The sequence below is a fragment of the Haliotis asinina genome, chromosome 16 (genome assembly GCF_037392515.1).
Source record: "Haliotis asinina isolate JCU_RB_2024 chromosome 16, JCU_Hal_asi_v2, whole genome shotgun sequence".
Taxonomy (NCBI): Eukaryota; Metazoa; Mollusca; class Gastropoda; order Lepetellida; family Haliotidae; genus Haliotis; species Haliotis asinina.
Genome location: NC_090295.1, coordinates 44,297,131 through 44,318,273, shown reverse-complemented (window position 1 = coordinate 44,318,273; position 21,143 = coordinate 44,297,131). Strand labels below are relative to the sequence as shown.

General features: G+C 41.8%; 1 protein-coding gene across 2 annotated transcripts; it reads left to right on the top strand.

Annotated features, from left to right (window-relative positions):
• Window positions 1-115: 115 nt before the first annotated feature.
• Window positions 116-17,331, top strand: LOC137268377 (E3 ubiquitin-protein ligase MIB2-like). 2 transcript variants are annotated; one of them, XM_067802937.1, is made up of 19 exons: window positions 116-245; window positions 2,391-2,607; window positions 2,769-2,940; window positions 3,356-3,462; window positions 4,189-4,386; window positions 5,028-5,164; window positions 5,831-5,935; window positions 7,675-7,779; window positions 8,229-8,394; window positions 9,187-9,368; window positions 9,648-9,796; window positions 10,752-10,908; window positions 11,761-11,915; window positions 12,721-12,850; window positions 13,294-13,396; window positions 13,672-13,757; window positions 14,786-14,955; window positions 15,284-15,513; window positions 16,593-17,331. In XM_067802937.1, the coding sequence occupies exons 2-19, from the start codon at window positions 2,406-2,408 to the stop codon at window positions 16,628-16,630; spliced, it is 2,592 nt and encodes an 863-aa protein (XP_067659038.1). In that variant the 5' UTR covers window positions 116-245; window positions 2,391-2,405; the 3' UTR covers window positions 16,631-17,331. The 2 variants fall into 2 exon arrangements, with proteins under 2 accessions (XP_067659038.1, XP_067659039.1); XM_067802938.1 differs by having other exon boundaries at window positions 168-290.
• Window positions 17,332-21,143: the final 3,812 nt, after the last annotated feature.

Below are 21,143 nucleotides of genomic sequence, written 5' to 3'. Positions count from 1 at the left end.
ATTTTGAAGTCCTCCATAATGACGGACGTAGAACAGACAACTCAGAGGAACACAAACTCTGCCAGCGACGAGTAAATGCGTTTGTTTCAAACCGAAAGTAGAAACCCTGATAAGGAAAACTAAGTTTAGAACCTTGTCACAGTCTGGACCTGGCCGGATAGCTTCCTGGTCGGGTGTAACTGTTGCATGGGCATCGGAGGAACACCTCTCCTGCTGCTGGCACACCTGGTGTCTTCCTAGAATCGGTAAGCGTGGAAACTGTGCTAGAGAGATAAATACAGACACAGAAGGTACGTAACACAGCACCAATATGCCATTCCTGAAAAAGGATGGACAGTCTTCAGGGTAAGAACTAACACGCTGTTTATCAGGAAATACCTTCTTAGAATGAATACATGTTTATATATATGCAGATTATTGCAGTGATACATTATTAAAAATAAAAAAAATCACTTTATGAACTTGACCTTCAGAAATTTAATATACAATGTTGGCTGTCTGCCAGCGTTGTGCATAAAGGTTACTGTGATCGCGTATGAATGTCATCATGATCCGATCTGCAGGTAGAGAACTGTCCTACGTGACACGTTCAGAAACCTGTGTTGGTGAGCTGGACACAAGTAGTCACGATGTTGAATACTTGTTCAATGGGCATTCTAGAACTTGGTGAGCCAAAAATAAAACATACAGCTTTATGGATTACAGCTTCTTGTTTATTATGTTGGGCGGCGTTTCGATGTTAACGTTCGACGAATTCGAAGTCCTGTCAACCAAAAACCAAGAGTTCACAAAAAAGGAAGCCATCGAAATCCTCCGCCACAAACCTTTGATCAATAGAGACCAAATATACTACATACCATCGGCCTATGAAGAACTAATCAAACCATATGGAGTATATAAGCATTGTCTCTTTGTTGTTAATACTTAATCTCCCTCGTCACTGTCTTCATCACAAGTGCTTTTTGTTGTTTTGGTTCCCTACTGGCCCCTTCCAATTATGTACCACTTGTTTATTCTATTACATGCTGTTGTTAATCTGTTGTTTGACACAACATACCATGTATATAAAGCTTCTCATTATTTGGTTGTATTCACATAGGTTGATAACAATGTAAGAATCTATATCGAAACATCGCTCAACGTTATAAAAAAGAAGTTGTAATCTATGTGGCTATGTGTTTCATTTCTTGCGCTGTTTCATGTTTTTTCAATCAAGGGTTGATGGGTTAGACCAGCATTTTCATGTCAATAATTCACGCGAAAAGCCAATTAATTTTTTTCGCACCAGCGTTGCGGTATAGACACTAATACCGTTTTCAAGCATGAAGTGGTGAATGAGTTTTGCACCTCTGTATGATGTCATGGGCATTTGGTTGGTCAAGACCATTTTAATGGGTTCCTTCCTTATGACTATAATTTGATGTAAGTTCAAATTTCAGATCACCTACAAATGCATTTTATATCATCCTCGATATCTCCAGTGTATACGTTCCGATAGGTCTCCACTATACCCTTGATGCATCTACGGCTCAGTCCGATGAATTTATTACCTCTATTGGTTGGCTTTTTATCAAATCAGGTGTCTACGTTGGGAAGTTAAGCGAACCAATCAGAACTCGCTTTCGCTTTTTAAATCATCAAACCGATTAAACGTGCAACAAAAACCATGCAGAGATGCTCTGGAAGAGGTAGAAGGAGTTCTTGCATATTTAGGTTTCGGACCTATCAATTTGTCTGTATTATTTCCCCAAAATATGAATCGCAACGCGAACAAACCTTCGCAGTTGCGATCCCTATCTCTGTTGACACGAGCAAGCTCAGTTGTAACTACGGCCTAACTGATTGGATTTAGTCCCATTTAAGGTAGCAATGGTATCAATGCAATGCATTAATTAAGCCAATTTAATTTTCACACAGGATTAATTAACCCAATTTCATTCTCACACAGTCTAATTAGTCGTAATTAATGATGGCAGTGCGATTTCCATCAGTCCCATTTCTGGAAGTGGATTATAGCACCTTCCTAATTACGTCACCCGGAAACAGCCAGTTTTGGGATCTTGCCACTGATCCTCTTCTCCCAGAATACGGAGCCAGCAAAGGGAGGTAATAAAATTATCGGACTCGTAGACGCGTCCAGGGTATAGTGGAGATTCACCGGAACGTTTGCCCTGGAGATATCGAGGATGATTTTATATATATATCATGTGTGTTTAATGCTTAATAAACATGTTTAGAATTTACTCAACACTTCAGAAGACATGGGTGGTAAGAACCATCTGTGTTTTGAGGTGGATGTCCAAATAACAGATATGTGACTTTTAGTGATCTCCAAACGTTACATACCAGTAATGTATCTTATGTCAGTGGTGTCCATAATCTATTTACAGCACACAACATAAACAATGTTTATTGGTCTAAGAGTTATCCGAGGGCCTGATTGGACAAACAGCGAATGCGATGGAGGTGAAGGTCACGTTGGTACGGTAGCGACGTTAGAGGGCGCTGGCGCTGTTGACGTTATCTGGGACAGTGGTCAGAGAAGCACGTGCAAGGCGGGCAAGAATGGCCAGCATGAACTGAGAGTATTTGACAGTTCTACTGTAGGTATGTGCACCCCTGTGTATATATAACGAATCTGTACGACATGCTGGAATAATATTCTGGCTTATATAAATATAGAATTAATATTCAAATCATTTGTCACTAGTGGACATTTCGAAAATGATTATGATTGTTAATGCAGTATCTGTTATCTACAACCCCAGGCATACGTCACAAGGGTGTCACGTGTTGTGGGTGTGACACTAAGGACTTCTTCGGGACGAAATGGACTTGCAGTCAGTGCAAGGACGCCAGCTTGTGTTGCCTCTGCTACTCCGCGGACAAGCATGACCTCAGTCACGTGTTTGTGCGTCATGACGTCCCAGGGGACAAAGGGTAAAGCAACGGAGATTATTGCACTGCAGGGTGGCTAATCGGGATTTCTTTTCTGCTAAATCAAGCATAACAATTCGTCTAGGAATGAAACACGAGGAAATCTTAAATGGCTGAAATGAACTCCCAGACTCCCTGACCAATAGATGGTTTGTTTGTTGGTTGTTTAACGCCACGCTCACAGCAATTTCCCAGTTACTAGGATCTGAAAACAATCGCAAGTGGGATTCGATATCATGCATAACATGCCTCAACCAAGTCAGCGAGACTGACCACCCGATCCTCCTAGCAACCTCTTACAACAAACATTTTTGCTGAAGACAAGCACTGCCCATCCTGGGTAGGCCAATAGATGTCCCCAGGTAGGCCGTTGACCGTAGACTACAGAGATAAGGTATCATTATATCTACCTCTTCAGAACTCAAGTCAAGAAACGTTCCGGATGCCTGAAGGTCAGATCTCTTGGACTCTTCCCTGGAGCGCGAGTTGTTCGGGGAGAGGACTGGAAGTGGGGTCAACAGGACGGTAGGTCAAGGTCATATCAGATTAGGGGTGGCAAGTGGTTAATGGTTAAAGCGTACGCCCGGGTTGGATTAGTTCTTGGGTACAATGTGTAATGTCCATTCTGGTGTGAAACCACGTTTCACTCATACACTCACTCGTGACCTTACATCACTTGATGCAGACAGAAAAGAAATGAGAACATGGTTAGAGGTATGTTTTAAGTGTAGGATATAACATGACCCGAGGGAATTATTGACAGGTGAGTCCGTTTCGCGCGGGAAATGCCCAAGGGACGCAGGCACTACATGTTGGCACTACATTTTGGAAGTTGTCAATACTATCATATTTACGATCATATTCAGTGATGGCAAGACAAAGTCGTATCAGTCTTCAAAACAAATAATAATTCAAAGTTCAAGGACAGAGGGACGTTATTAAGGTAATGCATGGGGCAGAGGGACATTATCAAGATATGCCCGTGTCAGAGGGACATTATTAAGATAATGCCCGTATCAGAGGGACATTCTTAAGGTAATGCCCGTGTCAGAGGGACATTATTAAGATAATGTCCGGATCAGAGGGACATTATTTAGATAATTGCCCAAGGAAGTGAGATTGTATCAAATTTAAGGGATATTATCAGATAAAGTGTCCCCTAAGAACAATAAAGTGACGTCACTGTCGGTTTATAATAGTTGTGCAGGACGTTCTATCAAGAATCACGTGTCAGTATTGCCTTCTCTGCAGGCGGGCCGGGGAGCAAGGGGAAGATAACTGAGATCCCAGAAGAGCACAACGTGACCACCATCAGGAATATCGCGAGGGTCAAGTGGGATAACGGCCGCTCCAACATCTACAGAGTCGGCCATGAGGGGAAGGTTGACCTCAAGTACATAGAGGAGGGGATCGGGCCGTCCTACTACAGGGACAACATGCCTGTGTTGGGTACATACATGTAACGCTACATCAATAATAACACAAACAAATCCGATCTTTCGCAAACACTATTTGAACCCAATACTGCGCTCTTCGTGTACTTTATATCTTCCGTATACACTGCTCAAACCATTCACAACCCTACCCTCTCTATGATAATTTAGCATAATGACACCGTCCCGATAAAGTACTGTTTCCTGAAAACAGAATGAGAGCTGCATCAATGAAATGGACAATGTGGCTGTTGTCTGCCATTGTGTTGTGGCAATGCTTGCGTAGTCAATGTGCGATTATGGTTATTGTTGACGTATTTCTGAGAAGGAAATTGAAGTCAGTATGTTTCTGCGTTATAACGAGGTGGATCGTCCTTTCGTCCTGTCTCCTAGACTTTCACGCAAACATGTATTCACTTAAGCCCCAATATGCTCCTCAGTACAACACGTCATCCATTTTGGGAAAGAACTAATCAGCGAGTCACTGTGTAAGTCGATTTAAGAAAACATATAGATTTTGTGATAATGGGTGCTTTGATCTTTAAGCTCTAAGATTGCAGTTTACGAAAAATGAGGTTAATCAGCATCACAAGTGAGTGAATGAGTGAATAAGTGAGTTTAGTTTTACGCCGCACTCAGCATTGTACCTTTTTTCAGACGTGAGCAGTGTACGGAGGGACAGCGTGGACAATACGAGGCTAGAGGCCGGATGTAAAGTGTGTGTTCAAGTGGACAAGGACGCTTTCAAACAGATCCAGGTGGCCAAAGGAGGGTGGTCAGCAGGCATGTCACAGGTACTGCTGCAACACTCTGGAACCTGTCAACTCGGATAGCTTGCTATCAAGTCTTGTCACACCAAAAGAGACCAGAAAATGGTACCGTGTCTGAGGGCCGGCATTATAAAGATGGAAGGGCGACTGGTAGGCCAGGAGTCGTTATATCTGGCTGTTAAACTGTGGCATGGCAGCTCAGTGAACAAGAACCGAAACAATGGCTTCAGCATGCGTTCACGCATCACGCGTTCGCCTACATCCACAAGCACATGCGTACGAACATATGTACTTATATACATTAAACTAAAACCCATTTCCCCAGGTGAGTGCCCTAGCCATCTGTGTCGGTATCGCACAGTTAGGGATCGCATGCGATCCTTCCGAGGACAGGATCACGTGAGGATTCCAGGCCCGAACTGGACCTCCACAACCTATCCTGGTCGCGAGAGGCACTGTAATCTAACGGTTGATCACACACGATAATTTGGTTTGGTTGTGTCACGGCGTAGATTATTGCTCATCATTTCAATCACAGAATTATTTCCCCTCATTTACATCCGCCGTGATATGAGTTAAATACTAATGTCATTATGAGGGCCTCTTTAACACCAAAAACAGCCATGGCAGCAGAACTGTCATATAGCTCAGGGATGCAGGAAGAAATCATGGCTTGAATGATTGTTTCAGTGTATTGGGAAAATCGGCGTTATCAAAGACATTCCCAGTCAGGGCATGGCCAGTGTTGAGTTCGGGAGCAGTAAGTACCGGATAGCGACAGAGGCACTCATGAAGGTACCGAGACAGTTTATCTCTCTATTCCCAGTAGCATTTGAATCTGTGTACATCATGAATTACTATGACAACGTTCTGTGAATCTCCTTATGAATTTTATCAATCTTTTCAAGCTTGAATTGATAAGCGAAAGGAAGCATACACTTATGTTTGATGTTTGTTGAAAACGAAACGATGAAGAAATACTGAATGGGTGCTGCTGGTTGTGTTGTGGACAATAAGTACATATTTTCTTCTGCCCAGAACAGTGTATGGCATATGTACACTGAAAGGCAAAAGAAACGTCGTTTGTAAACGTGGTAATAACTGGTGTAATTTTAACCACCATATTTATGAGGACCAAGGCTACAATTAAAAGACAACAAACTGTTATTGGATAATCAATAGTTTCATATTGCATTTCTGGTTACTTGAAACATGGTAATCATCGATGACGTCACTGAAGGGAGCGAGAGTCAATATCGTGTGTGACCACCGTTGGCAGTGACCACTGCAGCGCACCTCCTGGGCATGGAGTGTACGAGCCGATTCACAAAGGCCAGAGGAATTTGTGCCCACACTCTCAGGAACGCTGCCCGTAGTTGGTCTCCAGTTGTCGGCCGTGGTCTGACGTCATTGAGGCGTCTTTGGATCTCATCCCACAAATGCTCAATGGGGTTTAGGTCTGGGCTCAGGGCTGGCCATGGCATGGTTTCCACATTGTGTTGATCCAAGAATGCCCTGGTGAGTCTGGCGGTATGTGCACGTGCATTGTCCTACTGGAAAACATGGTTCCGATGACGTGCAAAAAACGGCACAACGCGGGGTCTAAGGACTTGATCAATGTACCGGGCAGCTGTCACACCATTCCCTCGTCCTGGACCAAGCTTCTGGAAGATTGCACATGTTGACGGACGATTTGACGGTCTTGGCGTTGTGTGGTTACCCGGGGACGACCACTACGTGGACGGTCATCTGTGCTGTTAGTGGCGTGGAATCGCTCTCTGAGACGTTCAATCGTTCTAACAGAACAGTTGAAATCAATGGCGATGACAGAAGCGCGGTGTCCAGCATGTAGACGTCCAATGGCCTGTTGACGTTGATCTCTTGTTTACCGTTGCATAGCTGCTGTAGTCAGGAAACGACTGATATGCGAGCAGTCAGGGTGGCAATTTATACCCTGGATGTCCATGAGATCCACGTGCATTGTGCTTTCAATGATGAGTTTGGGTGAAGTGATCCTTGTCCAAAAACAGTGAAAAGTATTCAAATTTTCAAGGAAAATGTTTCCGACGTGTTTTTCACTTTAAATAATGTTTCATAAATGTTGGTTGATATTATCAAGTGAAAAAACAGTTGACCTAACTATGTCATTGATATAAATTTCATGAACTGAAAACTACGACGTTGTTTTTCGCCTTTCAGTATAGTTTGCTGGAAATTGATAGTCGCATTTCATCTTTCAAAATTTTAAATGGCGTTATGTTATCTGCGGTACAGCTTATGAATTGGTAATATAGTGAGTGTAAATGTAATGCCAACAGTACACCTGCGATATACACCTGACAAACATAAATAGCTTACTGGTTAATGTATTCGCTCGTCATGCCGAAGTCTCGGGTTCAATTCCACACAGGGTAACATGTGTGAAAATTATGGGGTACATGCTGTGATAATGCTATGTTTATGATATGACTAATGGAGGTGAAAAAGCAAGCACTCTCGATATCGGCTCTTGCTGTATTGTGTGTACACTGCAGGTGCCCGAGCACACGCTGAACACCGTGGTGCGGGTCCTGGGGGACAAGAAGAAGGTGCAGCAGCTCCAGGAGGGGCATGGCGAGTGGAACTCCAGGATGGAGCAGGTGAGGGGCTTCATCACTTCCGCCACTGTAAGAACGTCATCCCATAGTGTCTTCCTTGTTAGTTCAATTTTTTTTCCGATCAACCATCAGAAAAAAATGCTTTTACAAGAAAATATAAATGTTCACTTTATTTTTCTCAACGATCTTTCTTGAAATAACTCTGAAATGTGTGTAGCCATTGATGAAGTGGTCACTGAATCGGACAGTGAAGGCAGAACATGTTGTTAAAGTGAAATATTAATTTAGTACACTGATCCACTGATATTTCCGTATTTCATGATATCACATAGAATAGAGATAAACATACATGCATATAGAGACAGAACATTGAAGTTTGCAGTGATATGAAAGCTGACCTAAATTTGTCATCTTGGTCCATTTTAAACACCCAATGTCAGGCCTTAGGTTTAGCCATAAGTTTGATGTTTATACTGGACCTGTTTTCTCAGGTGTTGGGAAAGGTTGGTCGAGTCGTGAGAGTGGACAGTGACGGCGATATTGTGGTGTCCTTTGGCTCCACCAAGTGGATCTTTAATCCAGTATGCTGTATCCCCGCCCCCGGGGAAAGGGTGGACGATGTGGAAGCTGGGGGAGGGGAAACTGCTGGACTTGGAGGTGTGTAGAAACTCATACATATAAATAAATGACTGCTAGATTTGTCTGTTTTATGATGCACTCTCCTGATCATTAAACTGATGGAGTTTTGCCGTAGCCGTTGTGCCAGACTATCTGGATGAGAGGGTACATTTCGTTGGAGTAACATTATAAAACATAGCAAAAATAAAGACCATTAAATAACAGCAGCTATTATATTTCAGTTCTATACTAAGACTGCTATTCAGACAAAACCTATGAAAGATGTAGAAAATCTAGTCTGTCCACAGGAATGGCTGGTCAAATTTTTACCACTCCTGCCAAAATCTAGCTTATCCTCCAAATATAAATGAAGCGCCATTTCAAGACTTAAACATTTTTCTTTTATTTTAAGTTATCATTTAATATGCACACAGAGAGAGCTTGTACTGTTAAATATCTCCTAGTGGAATCACCTGGTTACAACATTACAGAACTAGGCTTCAGACAAGTCATCAACATCTCCATTAAGATCTGAAAAGTCAGATACGTGGTTATAGAAAATATATGTCATCGAATTCCTTTGCGATAATTTTGTCTGTTTGATTATTCTAGTATCCTTTGGCAATATTCAGAAAGGTTATATTCATTATATATGTCATGGTTTGCTAAAACTGACCCGACATGAAAACGGACTAGATTTAATTTCATTTTAACCCGTCCTAAAAAAATTCGGACTCGGACATTGGGGCGGGCTGTCTTTCCTACACTGCCTATCGTTATCACCATGTACTATTGAGGATTTTTGTATTCGCAAAGTCCGGTTGTGTTCAGGTTTAGGAGGTCCCCTGATGCAGCTCCTGGGCGGACTCCTGGATAAACAGGTGATGGGGATGATGGCTGCCATGGCCGCGCGAGCTGCTGCACCAGGGGCAAATTCGGGTGACCTCTTCAAGGCCATCCTGGCAGGGGACAAAGAGGCAGTCAAATCCATCATCAAAGCCAACCCTAAAATGGTGAATAGTTGGCTGACGACCGTTTAGTTTTCGTTGGATCGCAAAGAGAATTTCACTCACAGTTCAAAGTTAGATCTATGTTTGAGAAACTTAGAGAGAGCAATGAATCAGTTAGAATCTGAAGTCATTTTCCCCTTCAATTTTGTATTGTTTAGAATATTTGCTGCAAATGCATCACAGAAAGTTAATGATCACAAACATTTTCTGATCTCCACTCACCCAGACACAAGACGCCTGGTATCTCTGCATTTTCACCCATTCACTCACTGTCCTATGCAGGCTACAGAAACGATCAAAGAACTGACTCCTCTGATGATAGCATCCCACGAAGGACAGGCAGACATTGTTCGAATCCTCCTCGACAGCGGGGTTGACATGGAGGCCAGAGGTAAAAAGGGTGTCACAGCCATCGCAACAGCAATAATAGGGTGAGCAGATGACTTGTTGCGGGGTTCTAAGTTCAAAACGTTCGACTATCCGCTATCTTACAAATCCATAACATTCCATTAGATGCTATGTGCCTAGGGTTAAGCGCTACAAACTTGTTTAACATTAATAGGTCCGAGTAGCCAGGCGCTAGCCACAGACACAGACACTCTGTGCTGCGATGTTAATGGTAGGAGGGACAATGGCGTCACGTTTGAAATAAAGCTATGATGGTGAAGGTGTCCATATTAAAACGAGCCAAAAATATGAGCAGGTGTCATTAATACTCCCGATCGTGACAAAGCCGAACAACAATACAGAACACACAGTTACTTCACTTTAGAGACATGTTACGGATTCAGGGCTGCTAAATATATAAACATCTTGCCATGACGAGCAGTGGATTCGTCGTCGCCCAAAACAAGAACGGTTCAATCTGGCATCCAGCGTGAAAGCCCGATATCTTTAGAAATCTGAGTGGGTCAAGAGCTAAATAGGTATGTGAATACAAAGAGCTGTAACAGAAGAATAAATGCAGAAACCACCCAAACGTAAAATAACAAAGAAACGCTCTGTGATACTTTTCCACAACATGTTTAATTCCGGAAATTGCATTCGCATTTCATTTTGGTACATTCACACAGCTCATGCTTCAAGCCAAACGGAAATCTGTCCCCAATGGCTCACTGCTGTTCGTTGACACACCCTGCTTATATTAAAGATCGTGGGTAAACCATTGTCACTCACCCATTCCATGCCTCCCTGTTCCTTGGTGGATTAAGGTAATGCCTTATGATTAATACCATGTATTTCACGTATATGTAGACTTTCAGTTCAGTGATGCCTTGAAAAACAGATATATTGGCAACTGTCAGAGGACAAATCACCAACCAATATATCGTAATAACTGATGTCGTTACATATAACATCATGAGAATATAATACATTCCCTGCCAGTGGCAAAGAAGTAGTTGCTCAGCTGCTGGTTGAAAGGGGCGCCAACATTCACGTGACTCTGAACGATGGACAAACAACGCTCCATTTGGCTGTACACAAGAACCTGTCGAAGACCCTCAAACTGCTCATCCAGAAGGGAGTGGATGTTAATTCTGTGGTAAGTGCTTTAATTTTTTTCACATGTGTAATACCAGTACTGAGTTCTCAGTGAATGGGGTAGTTGTGAAGAGATGCTACTCTTTAGTGATCCAGTCATTATCGTTCTTGTTTATCAGTTACCACAGGTGATTGTTTTTTCTGTACCACAGAAAACCTCTGTAGACTTCTTCTTTCCCGACACGATGAACTAACGCGATACAATTTTGCTAATGGTGAGACGATGTTTTTGAATGCCAGTTAGAAGTGATTCACTTAACAGGAACGATTGATGGATGCCAAATTCTTTATGATAGGAACAGAATGTTTCGTAGTTTTGCTTTAGCTTACCTCATGAAGGAGTACGGATATATTCCGAAATGCTGTCTTTCTTAATCTTTCCTTGTTATGGTTAAAATAAGGATTTTTCGTAAATGTCTTGAATGGACAACAGAGTGTTCTTCACATATTGCAGGAAACTGCACAGTATGATTACTGGCAATTAAAAGGACTGACAAGCAGGATTTAAACAGACATCTCGATTCCAGAGAAATATGCTCCTTTTCGTCCTTATGTACATGGTGAATAGCACCCATAAAGATTTGGTCTGTAGAATTAGTCTTCAGCAACCTTTTGTTTGTCGTAAGATGCGACTTAAGAAATCATGTGGTTAGGCTCGCTGATTTGGTTGACAAATGTGACCGTATCCCATTTGCATAGATCGATGCTCATAATGTCAATCACTGGATTGTCTGGTTTTGATGTGATTATTTCCATAGCTGGGATATTGCTGAATACGACGTTAAACAACAACAAACAAACAAACAAAAACAACATAATTTGTAGCGTCTAAGATTCTATATTTCTTTAACAGGATGGATCGATGGACACGCCCCTGCATGATGCCATCGAGGTCAGGAGCAATGACTGCGTAGAGGTTCTTCTGGGCAGCAGAAACATCAACCTCCGGCTGTGCAACAAAAGGAGCTTCAACCATCTTCATCTGGCCTCTCTCAGGGGCAATGTATTGTAAGGCATAAGTTTTACTTACCAACCTTTTCTGGAACATGCTCTGGTGATAGGTGTTTTTTATCTTTAGGATTATTTTGTTTGCTGTTGAAGGCCGTATTCTGCAATGGCGATTATTCTGATAAAGCTGTATGCTTAATTATCATCTACATGTGCCCAGCTTTGGTAGTAAATGTGCAGATGTAGTTTGAAGTAGCCCATTCCATTCAATAAGATACATGGTCTGCTTAATACTAGTTTACGAACCAACAGAACGTTATGTATCTTATCCTTCGTTTCGTATTCTTGATGGATTTGTTTGTTAATGTTGTTGAGGCCACTCACTCCACACTCCACAGCATGATGGACACAGTAGATCCAGTAGCAACTATTAACCAAGTTAATTTTGGAAATGACATCACCACATTAATGTCACCGTAACGAGCTGAGGATTTCTCTTGGTTATAACTGTTTCGTACTAATTTGACTGCTATGCTCGCAACCAACCTTTCCAGACAGGCTCCAAAGGAGTATTTTTCGGATACGGGTTTATGACCAACAAATCAACTGAATTTATCATAATGAAATGAAAGTTCCCCAAATAGCATTCAGACGTTGGCCCAACATTGACCCAGTGTTTATCAGCGTTGGGCCAATGTCGGCTAATGTTGGCCCAACACTGAATGCTATCTGGATCATTGGGTACTAAAAGACGTACTTTATCCTTTGTTATGCTGAAATATGTTTAGTTGGGTTTATTGAATAGGATGAACACTTTGAAGGTCTGCCACATCAGTTTCCTTCATCATATGATTTTCTATGATAGTGCCGTAGAGAAGATCCTAGAACGTGACCGATCCTTGGTGGACCTGCTCATGGCCGGCGGTGGCTTCTGTGCTCTACACATCACTGCAGCCAACGACCATGTCGAATGTGCCAGACTCCTCATCGACAAAGTGAGTCCTGTAACTTCTCTTTGAGAAGTGTTGTCTTCTGAGACAACGAGTCCACGTTAGTAGGGTTCCATGCCGCTTGGGACAGCATTTCGGTTAGACGACGGTTTGTCTGCATCATGTCCAAGCACAGATCTATAGAGATCTGACTAACCTTGAAAAAGGGAGAATCTGGATTTGAACTCAGGATCATCGAATGATAGAAAGATAGACGCTTGCAATGGACACTTGTACATTAGGAATTGGAAAACATCTGAAAAGAAAAGTGTGACAGATCCTGACTGATACGATATGATACAAAAAACCCATAAAGCATAGATGTGTAACCAAAGCAATTATATACAGAAAAATACATGGACACCTGGTGTCACCAGTATAGGATATATATTATATTTACCCTATATTGGAATGAAATGTTGTATATTGATGCCTACGCGCATGTCCAGGGCAAAGCCGATGTGAACAGGAAGGGACTGAAGGGTGACACTCCATTACACACGGCAGTCATCAAACCAAACTACCGTGTAGCGGAACTACTGCTGGATAAAGGTGAGTGTTGGTTTACGCCGTGTCCAGCACCGTCACAGCTGTTTTCCCGCGACCTGTAAATTAGTCTGATTCCGACAACCGAGTGAGTGATATTATGAACAACTACTTTCGTACTGACTCGCTTTGAGCTAATTCACCGCCCGACCCTAAATGCCTCTTATAATGAGCGTAAGCTGTTTCAATCTTCATTGAGTATCGCAACTAAAAAAAATTTTTTTTCGACACATTTCCAGTTGTTGTCTGTTATTGATTTCTATTGGTTCTACTTGTTCCAGGTGCCGATGTCAACAATACCAACGATAAAGGCGACACGCCACTCCATATGCTTTTCGTTCACAGTTCAATGAAGAAGAAAGAAGCAGTGAGATATTTGATATTTTAGGTCCTGTGTAGGCCAAGGTCATATATGAGATCGAGGCTTTATGATGATAGCCTGACATATTTTAGATGGTTGTATCGTGTGAACATGGTCGTTAAAGCAATTATATGTAGGTCTCATCCTGAGTATTAAATTCAGTAAGATGAAATGATTCGATATATATCATCTGAAGGATCGGGGAATGACCGCGTTTTGGGTAGGTAACCTCTAGTAAAGAAAAAGGTCATCAGAAGTTACCTATAACATGACCGACCCCCCACGACCTTTTGGTTTTATTCATGTGATAAGAAAGCATGTTTCTGAAAGGTAAGATCAACAAGAACTGAAAGAATCTTCGTGCTGGGCATTTTAGTTGACACCCACATAGCTCAGTTATTGACATTAGCACCTCATCATGTCAGTGCCGTGCGATAATTATAGACTATTTACACTATGGTTCAGAAACATCTCACTTCTCAGACTACCAACTCTTGCAAGTTCTTGTGAATGTCAAGGTCAGCAGACCGGAAATGTATATAACTTCCGGTTTCTTTAGACACATGTTGCTGAGGCCGCCCGCTGCAACGATTTGCTCAAGTCAAAATAGTTCATCATGCACGTGTGCTGTCACGATATTACACATATTTTGTGATTGAGCGAGTTTTGTTTTACGCAGCCTTTAGCAATATTCAAGCAATACCACAGCGGAGGGCACAAGAAATGGACTTCACACAATTGTACGCATGTGGGGAATCGAACCCGGGCCCTCGGCGTGACCCCACAGCCCCATTACATTCTTAGCTCATGAATATGTTGTCATGGGTTTCTAACACAAGTAATACAGATACGTTTCTCTCTCCCTCAGCAACATTTGTAAAGTATTTTCGGATGTTATTTTTACAATGAATGTCTCAAACCTTCACTTCGGAATGGACCTGATTCCGTTATTTCTGTCTCCGTTTAGGGATAATAATTGTTTATATGTATTGTTTATTTATATTTATTATGTTTATATTGTTGTATTTGTCCAGGGAGAGGCGTCGCTGTCTCCGCGGGATGTTCAAACATATGTGAATGTTGCCGAATTACTTCTGAAGCACCAGGCTGCCTACAACCTCAAGAACAACATAGGCGCTGCTCCACTCCAGTTGTGTAACAGCGAGAGGATAAAGCTCATCGTCAAGAATTTCATTCAGAAAAAGTAAATTTAAACGTATTTGTGATTGTTGTATGAAATATGTCGAAACCTATATCATGAAATTGCAACACACGTTTTCAGTTTATGTTCTTCTTTCCAGTTCTTCAATAACATGAAAGGGAGACCAAGCCCCGGCAATGTTGATGCTACACAGCATTTGATTGGATCATTTATTCGGATTTGACTGATTGACATCTAAAGTGTCTCAAAACATATTTTCCAGATTTGACATATGAAGTTGTAAAGAACTTTTGGCTTTGGAAAGGTGACTCTGAGTGAATACACTACATGTATATCGATAGTTGGGTCCAAGACAGATTGTGTCTTTCAGTCAAGGGTCCTTGAACTCTGGCTCTGGAAGCTCCCCACAGCGACCACAAGCAAAGGCAGATGATCAGAACCCTATGTCTACCCTGACCATGGCCCTGCCCTGCTGCAGATGCTTCAGCGCGATGTCAGACATCACCCTGAGGCCGTGCAACCACAAGGTCCTGTGTCGGTCCTGCTGCACCAAAACCAACAAGTGCCCCATGTGTAATACCACCATCCAGCAGAGAGAGGGTAAGAACCAGTCAGTGGAGGGGAATCTCCCTGAATTAAGAGTTAATGTGTATCTGACGTTATAACTGTCTAGGTACTTAAAAGAAGGTTGAGTGATTGGCTTACACAAGAATGGACACTGAATGCATTTGGCTGCATATTGGTTTCACGGGGTCCACATTTTTTTCAGCCCCAGTCTGTACAGGTAACTTGTATACCCTTCCCAACCCTGGTCCAGCACTTGTCAGCTATATGTGCATCGTTTGTTTCACTACCATTCCCATGCACATGTTGCAGTGATAAATATGTGCGCATGAATCTGTGTAAGCAGGTGTCCGACCTGTCTTCAGTGTCAGTGTGTCAGTAACAGATTGACACTTGCATTTGTGTATTTATGTTACATTCATGGATATACGGATATATGGATATACATGAGTATATGCATAACTCAGTATGAAACCTTATGAGCTGACGCGTATTAGTACAAAACGAATTGAGGTATATCGGCCTCTTTAAATTGAATTCTGTTACTGGTCTTCAGCAGCCCATGTTTGCTGTAAGACACCCTGGGTCCTATCACGAAGCAGCGTTTTCCAAGGTTAATCTTGACTCCCATTCTTTAACATGGCACCAAGTTTACCTTAGTGATTTACGATCATCATAGTGTTGTGTGAAAGGAGGCCCGGGAGGTGAGGCTCGCTGACTGCTGGTGTATGTCAGTATCCTTACTGCGTAGCTTGGTGCTCATGGGGCCAATCACTTGTTTGGTGGGGACTCCATCACTGAATCCTGCCCCGTGTGACGTTAAGCAACAAACCATTTCAGGCATTGCTTCGTGGGTAATAGAATTACAGTTTGTTTTAGGGCGGTGGTTAAGTGAACATTTCACTTTCATCAACAGTGTCGATCTCTTGCTAAATAATAATAATAATATACAAGAAACATTTCGGCGTGACATATCGGCGAATGTGATGAGTTGAGACATGGTGGGTCGGGTTTATTGTTGATGGAGGTGCATATTGATTCTATTGGTGACCAATACTACAGTTGTTTATTTATCTCTTCCGACCGTCATCCTGACGAAAATATTTTCATTTCAGCTGAAATAGACCCCGCTGAATTGTGCAAAGTGCAGTGATCCTAACCAAGTATTCTTTGACGTCAGAGTGTTTGAAGATGAAGACAATTTTTTATTTTATTTTGACATTTGGAATTAGTCGCCAGTCTTTGTTTTTTTGTGATACCTTTGTACATTGTGATGGTCTGCAGATTGTGATTTGAAAATGATATTACACGTACAAAACCTGGAGTTTTTGCATCGGAAAGCGTCTTCCGAGATGATTTTCGTATAAATGTAGACGAAATAAAAGATGCTCCTTGATGAACAGGCCCTGGAACGCTGGATCAAGGAATAAAAAGATGAAATCGAAGTCTTTATGTTCAGTTTCGACGAAAGATATACCTTTTCGAAACTTATAAGACGTGCGCATACTACTGTTGTATTCTAGATACATTTACAAGATGGATGTACTTAACATTTGTGTAAAATTCAATTATCGTGTATGACGATTTTGGACGGCACCTGGATTGATAGTGAAGCCAGATCTCCTCTGCCGCCTGGAAACTGGAGGACCACGTACTAACAACCACAGCAAAGGAAGTAACTTTCACCTGAGCCTGACCTACATATCTAGTGAAGTATTGGACCAGAGAACATGGACTAATTTTGTTTTTATGTGTAACTGACAGGTGATATGTACATGTTTCCTTATATTTATGATATTAAATGGGCAATAGCACAATATGTGGAATGTGGAGATTAAAATGTTAAGAATATATGTATTTTTCTGTCCGACTGTTGGACCAATTATTATTGGTAATAATTTGGGGACTATATAGTTAGCTGACTGTTGGGCCAATTATTATTGGTAATAATTTGGGGACTATATAGTTAGCTGACTGTTGGGCCAATTATTATTGGTAATAATTTGGGGACTATATAGTTAGCTGACTGTTGGGCCAATTATTATTGGTAATAATTTGGGGACTATATAGTTAGCTGACTGTTGGGCCAATTATTATTGGTAATAATTTGGGGACTATATAGTCAGCTGGGTAGTGATGGGACATCTGAACGATGGAAGGATTAATTATTAACGGTTAAACACCAATGAACGTCCATTACACTTCATTAAGAGCAAATGCCAAATTGGTTGTTAAAAGAATCTTTGGAACACAAGATCTGTAGCTAAGCAAAAACATTTGCACATATATTCATTCAGTGTTATATACTGACGTGCCCTTGTTACTTTTGGTGGCTCCACTGTCAAATCTGGTAGTTGTATATAACTATTTCAACGGCTGGAACAAAAGACGAACATGCCCCGACAGTAAAAGCGGATGTTGGCAAGCAGACTGCAGAGAGGGTACAATCGATGTCTTGTGATGATGAAACCCATACATTGGTATGGAACCCTTGTGCAACTCTTTAATGAAACAAAATGAAATAAGCAGTAGCTCTTGTACCGTGATATGTATATATACGATGTCGGCAAAAGGGGTTTGTCTGGTCCAGACTCATTTATTTACATACTGAAATTCCTATTGTCTGGTCCAGACTCATTTATTTACATACTGAAATTCCTGTTGAGTGCAAACAGCAAGGCAGTTCTTCGAGCAACCATACAAACTCGTATTGCGTGGGAGCATGCAACGATGGCGCCAGACTATGGAAACATCCTGTGGATCACATACACGATACGCAATGCAGATCCTTATGGCAACGTTTATAAATGCATTATACTTCGTTCTGGCGCTTCTGTTTGTGTCATTAACACGACTCCAGACATTAATAACTTTCACCTCACAAGTCAAACGGCCTCACCTTAAGCTTCAACCTGTGGATTCTGAGCCATTCCTCTGAATCATGGGCTTGCGATTATAGCGCCGAGTACCTACATGTTATTGGAAACTCTGTTTTGTTGATAGTTAAGTATATTAAACCTGAAGGTACACGTCTGGATATTCTTTTCTCTTTGTGAGGGCATTGATCCTCTAAAACTGGATTCGGAAAAGTAAAGTAAGGGGAAAAAAACCCAAATAAGCAAAACAAGTCATCGGGAGATAACGAATCACCTACCAGCCAAATACACATCCAAAGTACATCTAAATGACTCCTATAGACAAACTTTGTGAGATTATTTCTGTCTGACCATTTTGAATACATCAGCAGTCACTGAGCTAAGGAAACATTACCAAAACAGCAAGAGGCACTTCAGTCCTTGATCAGTGCATGACCCGAAGTTTGGATGAATGATGTTTTACAGTTTTTCACTTCCTCAGATACGACACCTGCCTCCGTCTCATCTAAGTCTATCTTGTTTCTACGTCTATCTTGATGGCAAAAACTACCACGCTGAAGATTACATGGTGTTGTTTATGGTCTAAGGGAAGTAATCGTGATTGTACTCGAGTGAACTCCCTTGTCCGAACTCCGTTCAGCGTCCCGCTTAAAACTTCCCACGCTCCATGTACTCTCAAAGCATGGGAGCGAACCACTCATGAACATTCGTAACTACTCGATCCGACTTGCCGGAATGACACGAGTAGTTACGAATGCATTCATAAATTGTCAGGAGTTGTGTCCCTTGTTGAAAGGAAGGTAAGCCAGTTTAGCTATTGGAAAAAGAGATTTAGAGTTACTTCCCTTTGACCATCCACGGCCTGTCTCGGCTGTGAAAACCCCGCCCTTTGCATCCGTGACAGTGGTTGCAAGTCCAACGGCGCCTCAGATATAATGAGTTTTGTTGAGGTAACAGAATACCTGGTTTCATCTGACTGAAATCGCCTACCTGTTGTCCATGAAGCTATGCATCTAGCCAATCAGGAAACATTCTACTATCAACAAAACAAGGAACGCATGAAACTTCTAACTGAATGTATCACCACTTGACTTTAACAAAACACACCAGAAGCTTCAGATCTTGGCCACTTAACAGGTTATTTGAATTAATTAACAAAACACTTAGCGGTCGTCGAAAAAAGTTTTACGGGATGGGAGTTTCAGTGTGGGCTCAAGAGAGGGTTTGGGAGTGTTTTGACTCATCAAATTCAGTGAGGACCCCCTCTAGTTTACATCTGCCCATCTATTTAACATTGGAGGGGGTCCAAAAACATTTTCATCAGTTTGGACCCACTCAAAGTAACACCCAAATCTATTACTGGAGTTTCACGGGACCCAGCCACGTGAAATGTAGACTTGTTGCCAGATTTCTAAAGGGAAGTAAATCCGTTTAGCAAGTTGAAAACATAGCTTACAGTTACTTCCCTTTGACCGTCAATGACACTGTTCCTCAAGAGCGTTTACAGTTACTTCCCTTTGACCGTCGATGTCACAGTTCCTCAGTCGTTTAATTGCTGCATGCAGATAGCGGACGTTACTGATAGCAAGTCCAGCTTTTGTCCTGAAGGTATTAACAGCAAAACCAGTCAGTCACTGCAATGTCCACAAACATTTTTTTTATCTGTCTTTATTCTTTATCTCAGGAGAATTATAGATCTAGCAATTCCTCCCACTCGTTCATGTAACCCAGTGGATCTTACACCAAGTTATTACAGATAGAGGTGAAAAGGATTCATGAACCTCTCTCTGTTTGCGCTTGTTTTTTCACTGTGCCATGATGCCCCACATAGAAGGGGCTGAGCAGACACCATGCTGATTATTGCCTGGTTCAATTAATGCAGTGTGGCAGGCATGGCACTGACATTTTTAGTCTGGTCTAATAAGGCTATGGACATGGTACCACCATCTCTCTCTTGGCAGACACTGTTGTCAGTGGAGTGTCTCACAGTTTATGACGGTATTACAGTGCAGTGGGGACAAGAACGGGCTTCACATATCTTACCCACGTGGAGAATGTAACAACGTTCTTTGACTCAACAGCTCTTTAAACATTTGACTACATCATGCACCAGCAAATGGAGGTTTCATCCATCAGATGCTGTTACTAGGAGAGAGAATGGTTCAACACTTGAGTTTTGGGTCAGGTCCTGGAAGTCTGAAGTAGTGATGGCTGCTAATATTTGTAACTTGCTTGGAGAAAGTCACGCATACTGTGCTGCTAGACCACTGGTCAGTAATGAGGTCAAGTCTGAAGTCATATTTATGTTCTTGTATTGTAACAAATATGCACATGAAAGTGCACTATCACTGTCAGACTGTCATGTATTCCACAGGGGTGTGCATCCCTTAGAACCAGTGTTAGAAAGAAATATATAGAAGCTACTTGGTTAGGGTCAGTACACCTATATATCTTTCTAAAACTGTTTCCAGCCCTTGAATGTGGTTTTGACAATGGTGTCGCTAATTTCCTCTTCCTCACTGGGTGCACAAAACTCATCACAGATAACGGATTCTGTTGAATCTCTGGTCCAAGTATTAACACATCAGACTTGATGCCCTACAGGTAGTTATTGGTAATCAAATTAGATGTCACACCTTTTTCAGAAAAAGGGTAACTTGGAGGCTATTTTCTCATTATGCTGGGATAAATTTCTGTAGGTGTCATCTTGCTAATCTTTCTTCTATTATGGTTTCTGTATGACTACTTGTGACTGAACTCATTCATTTACTCTAAAAATACCCCTCCCCC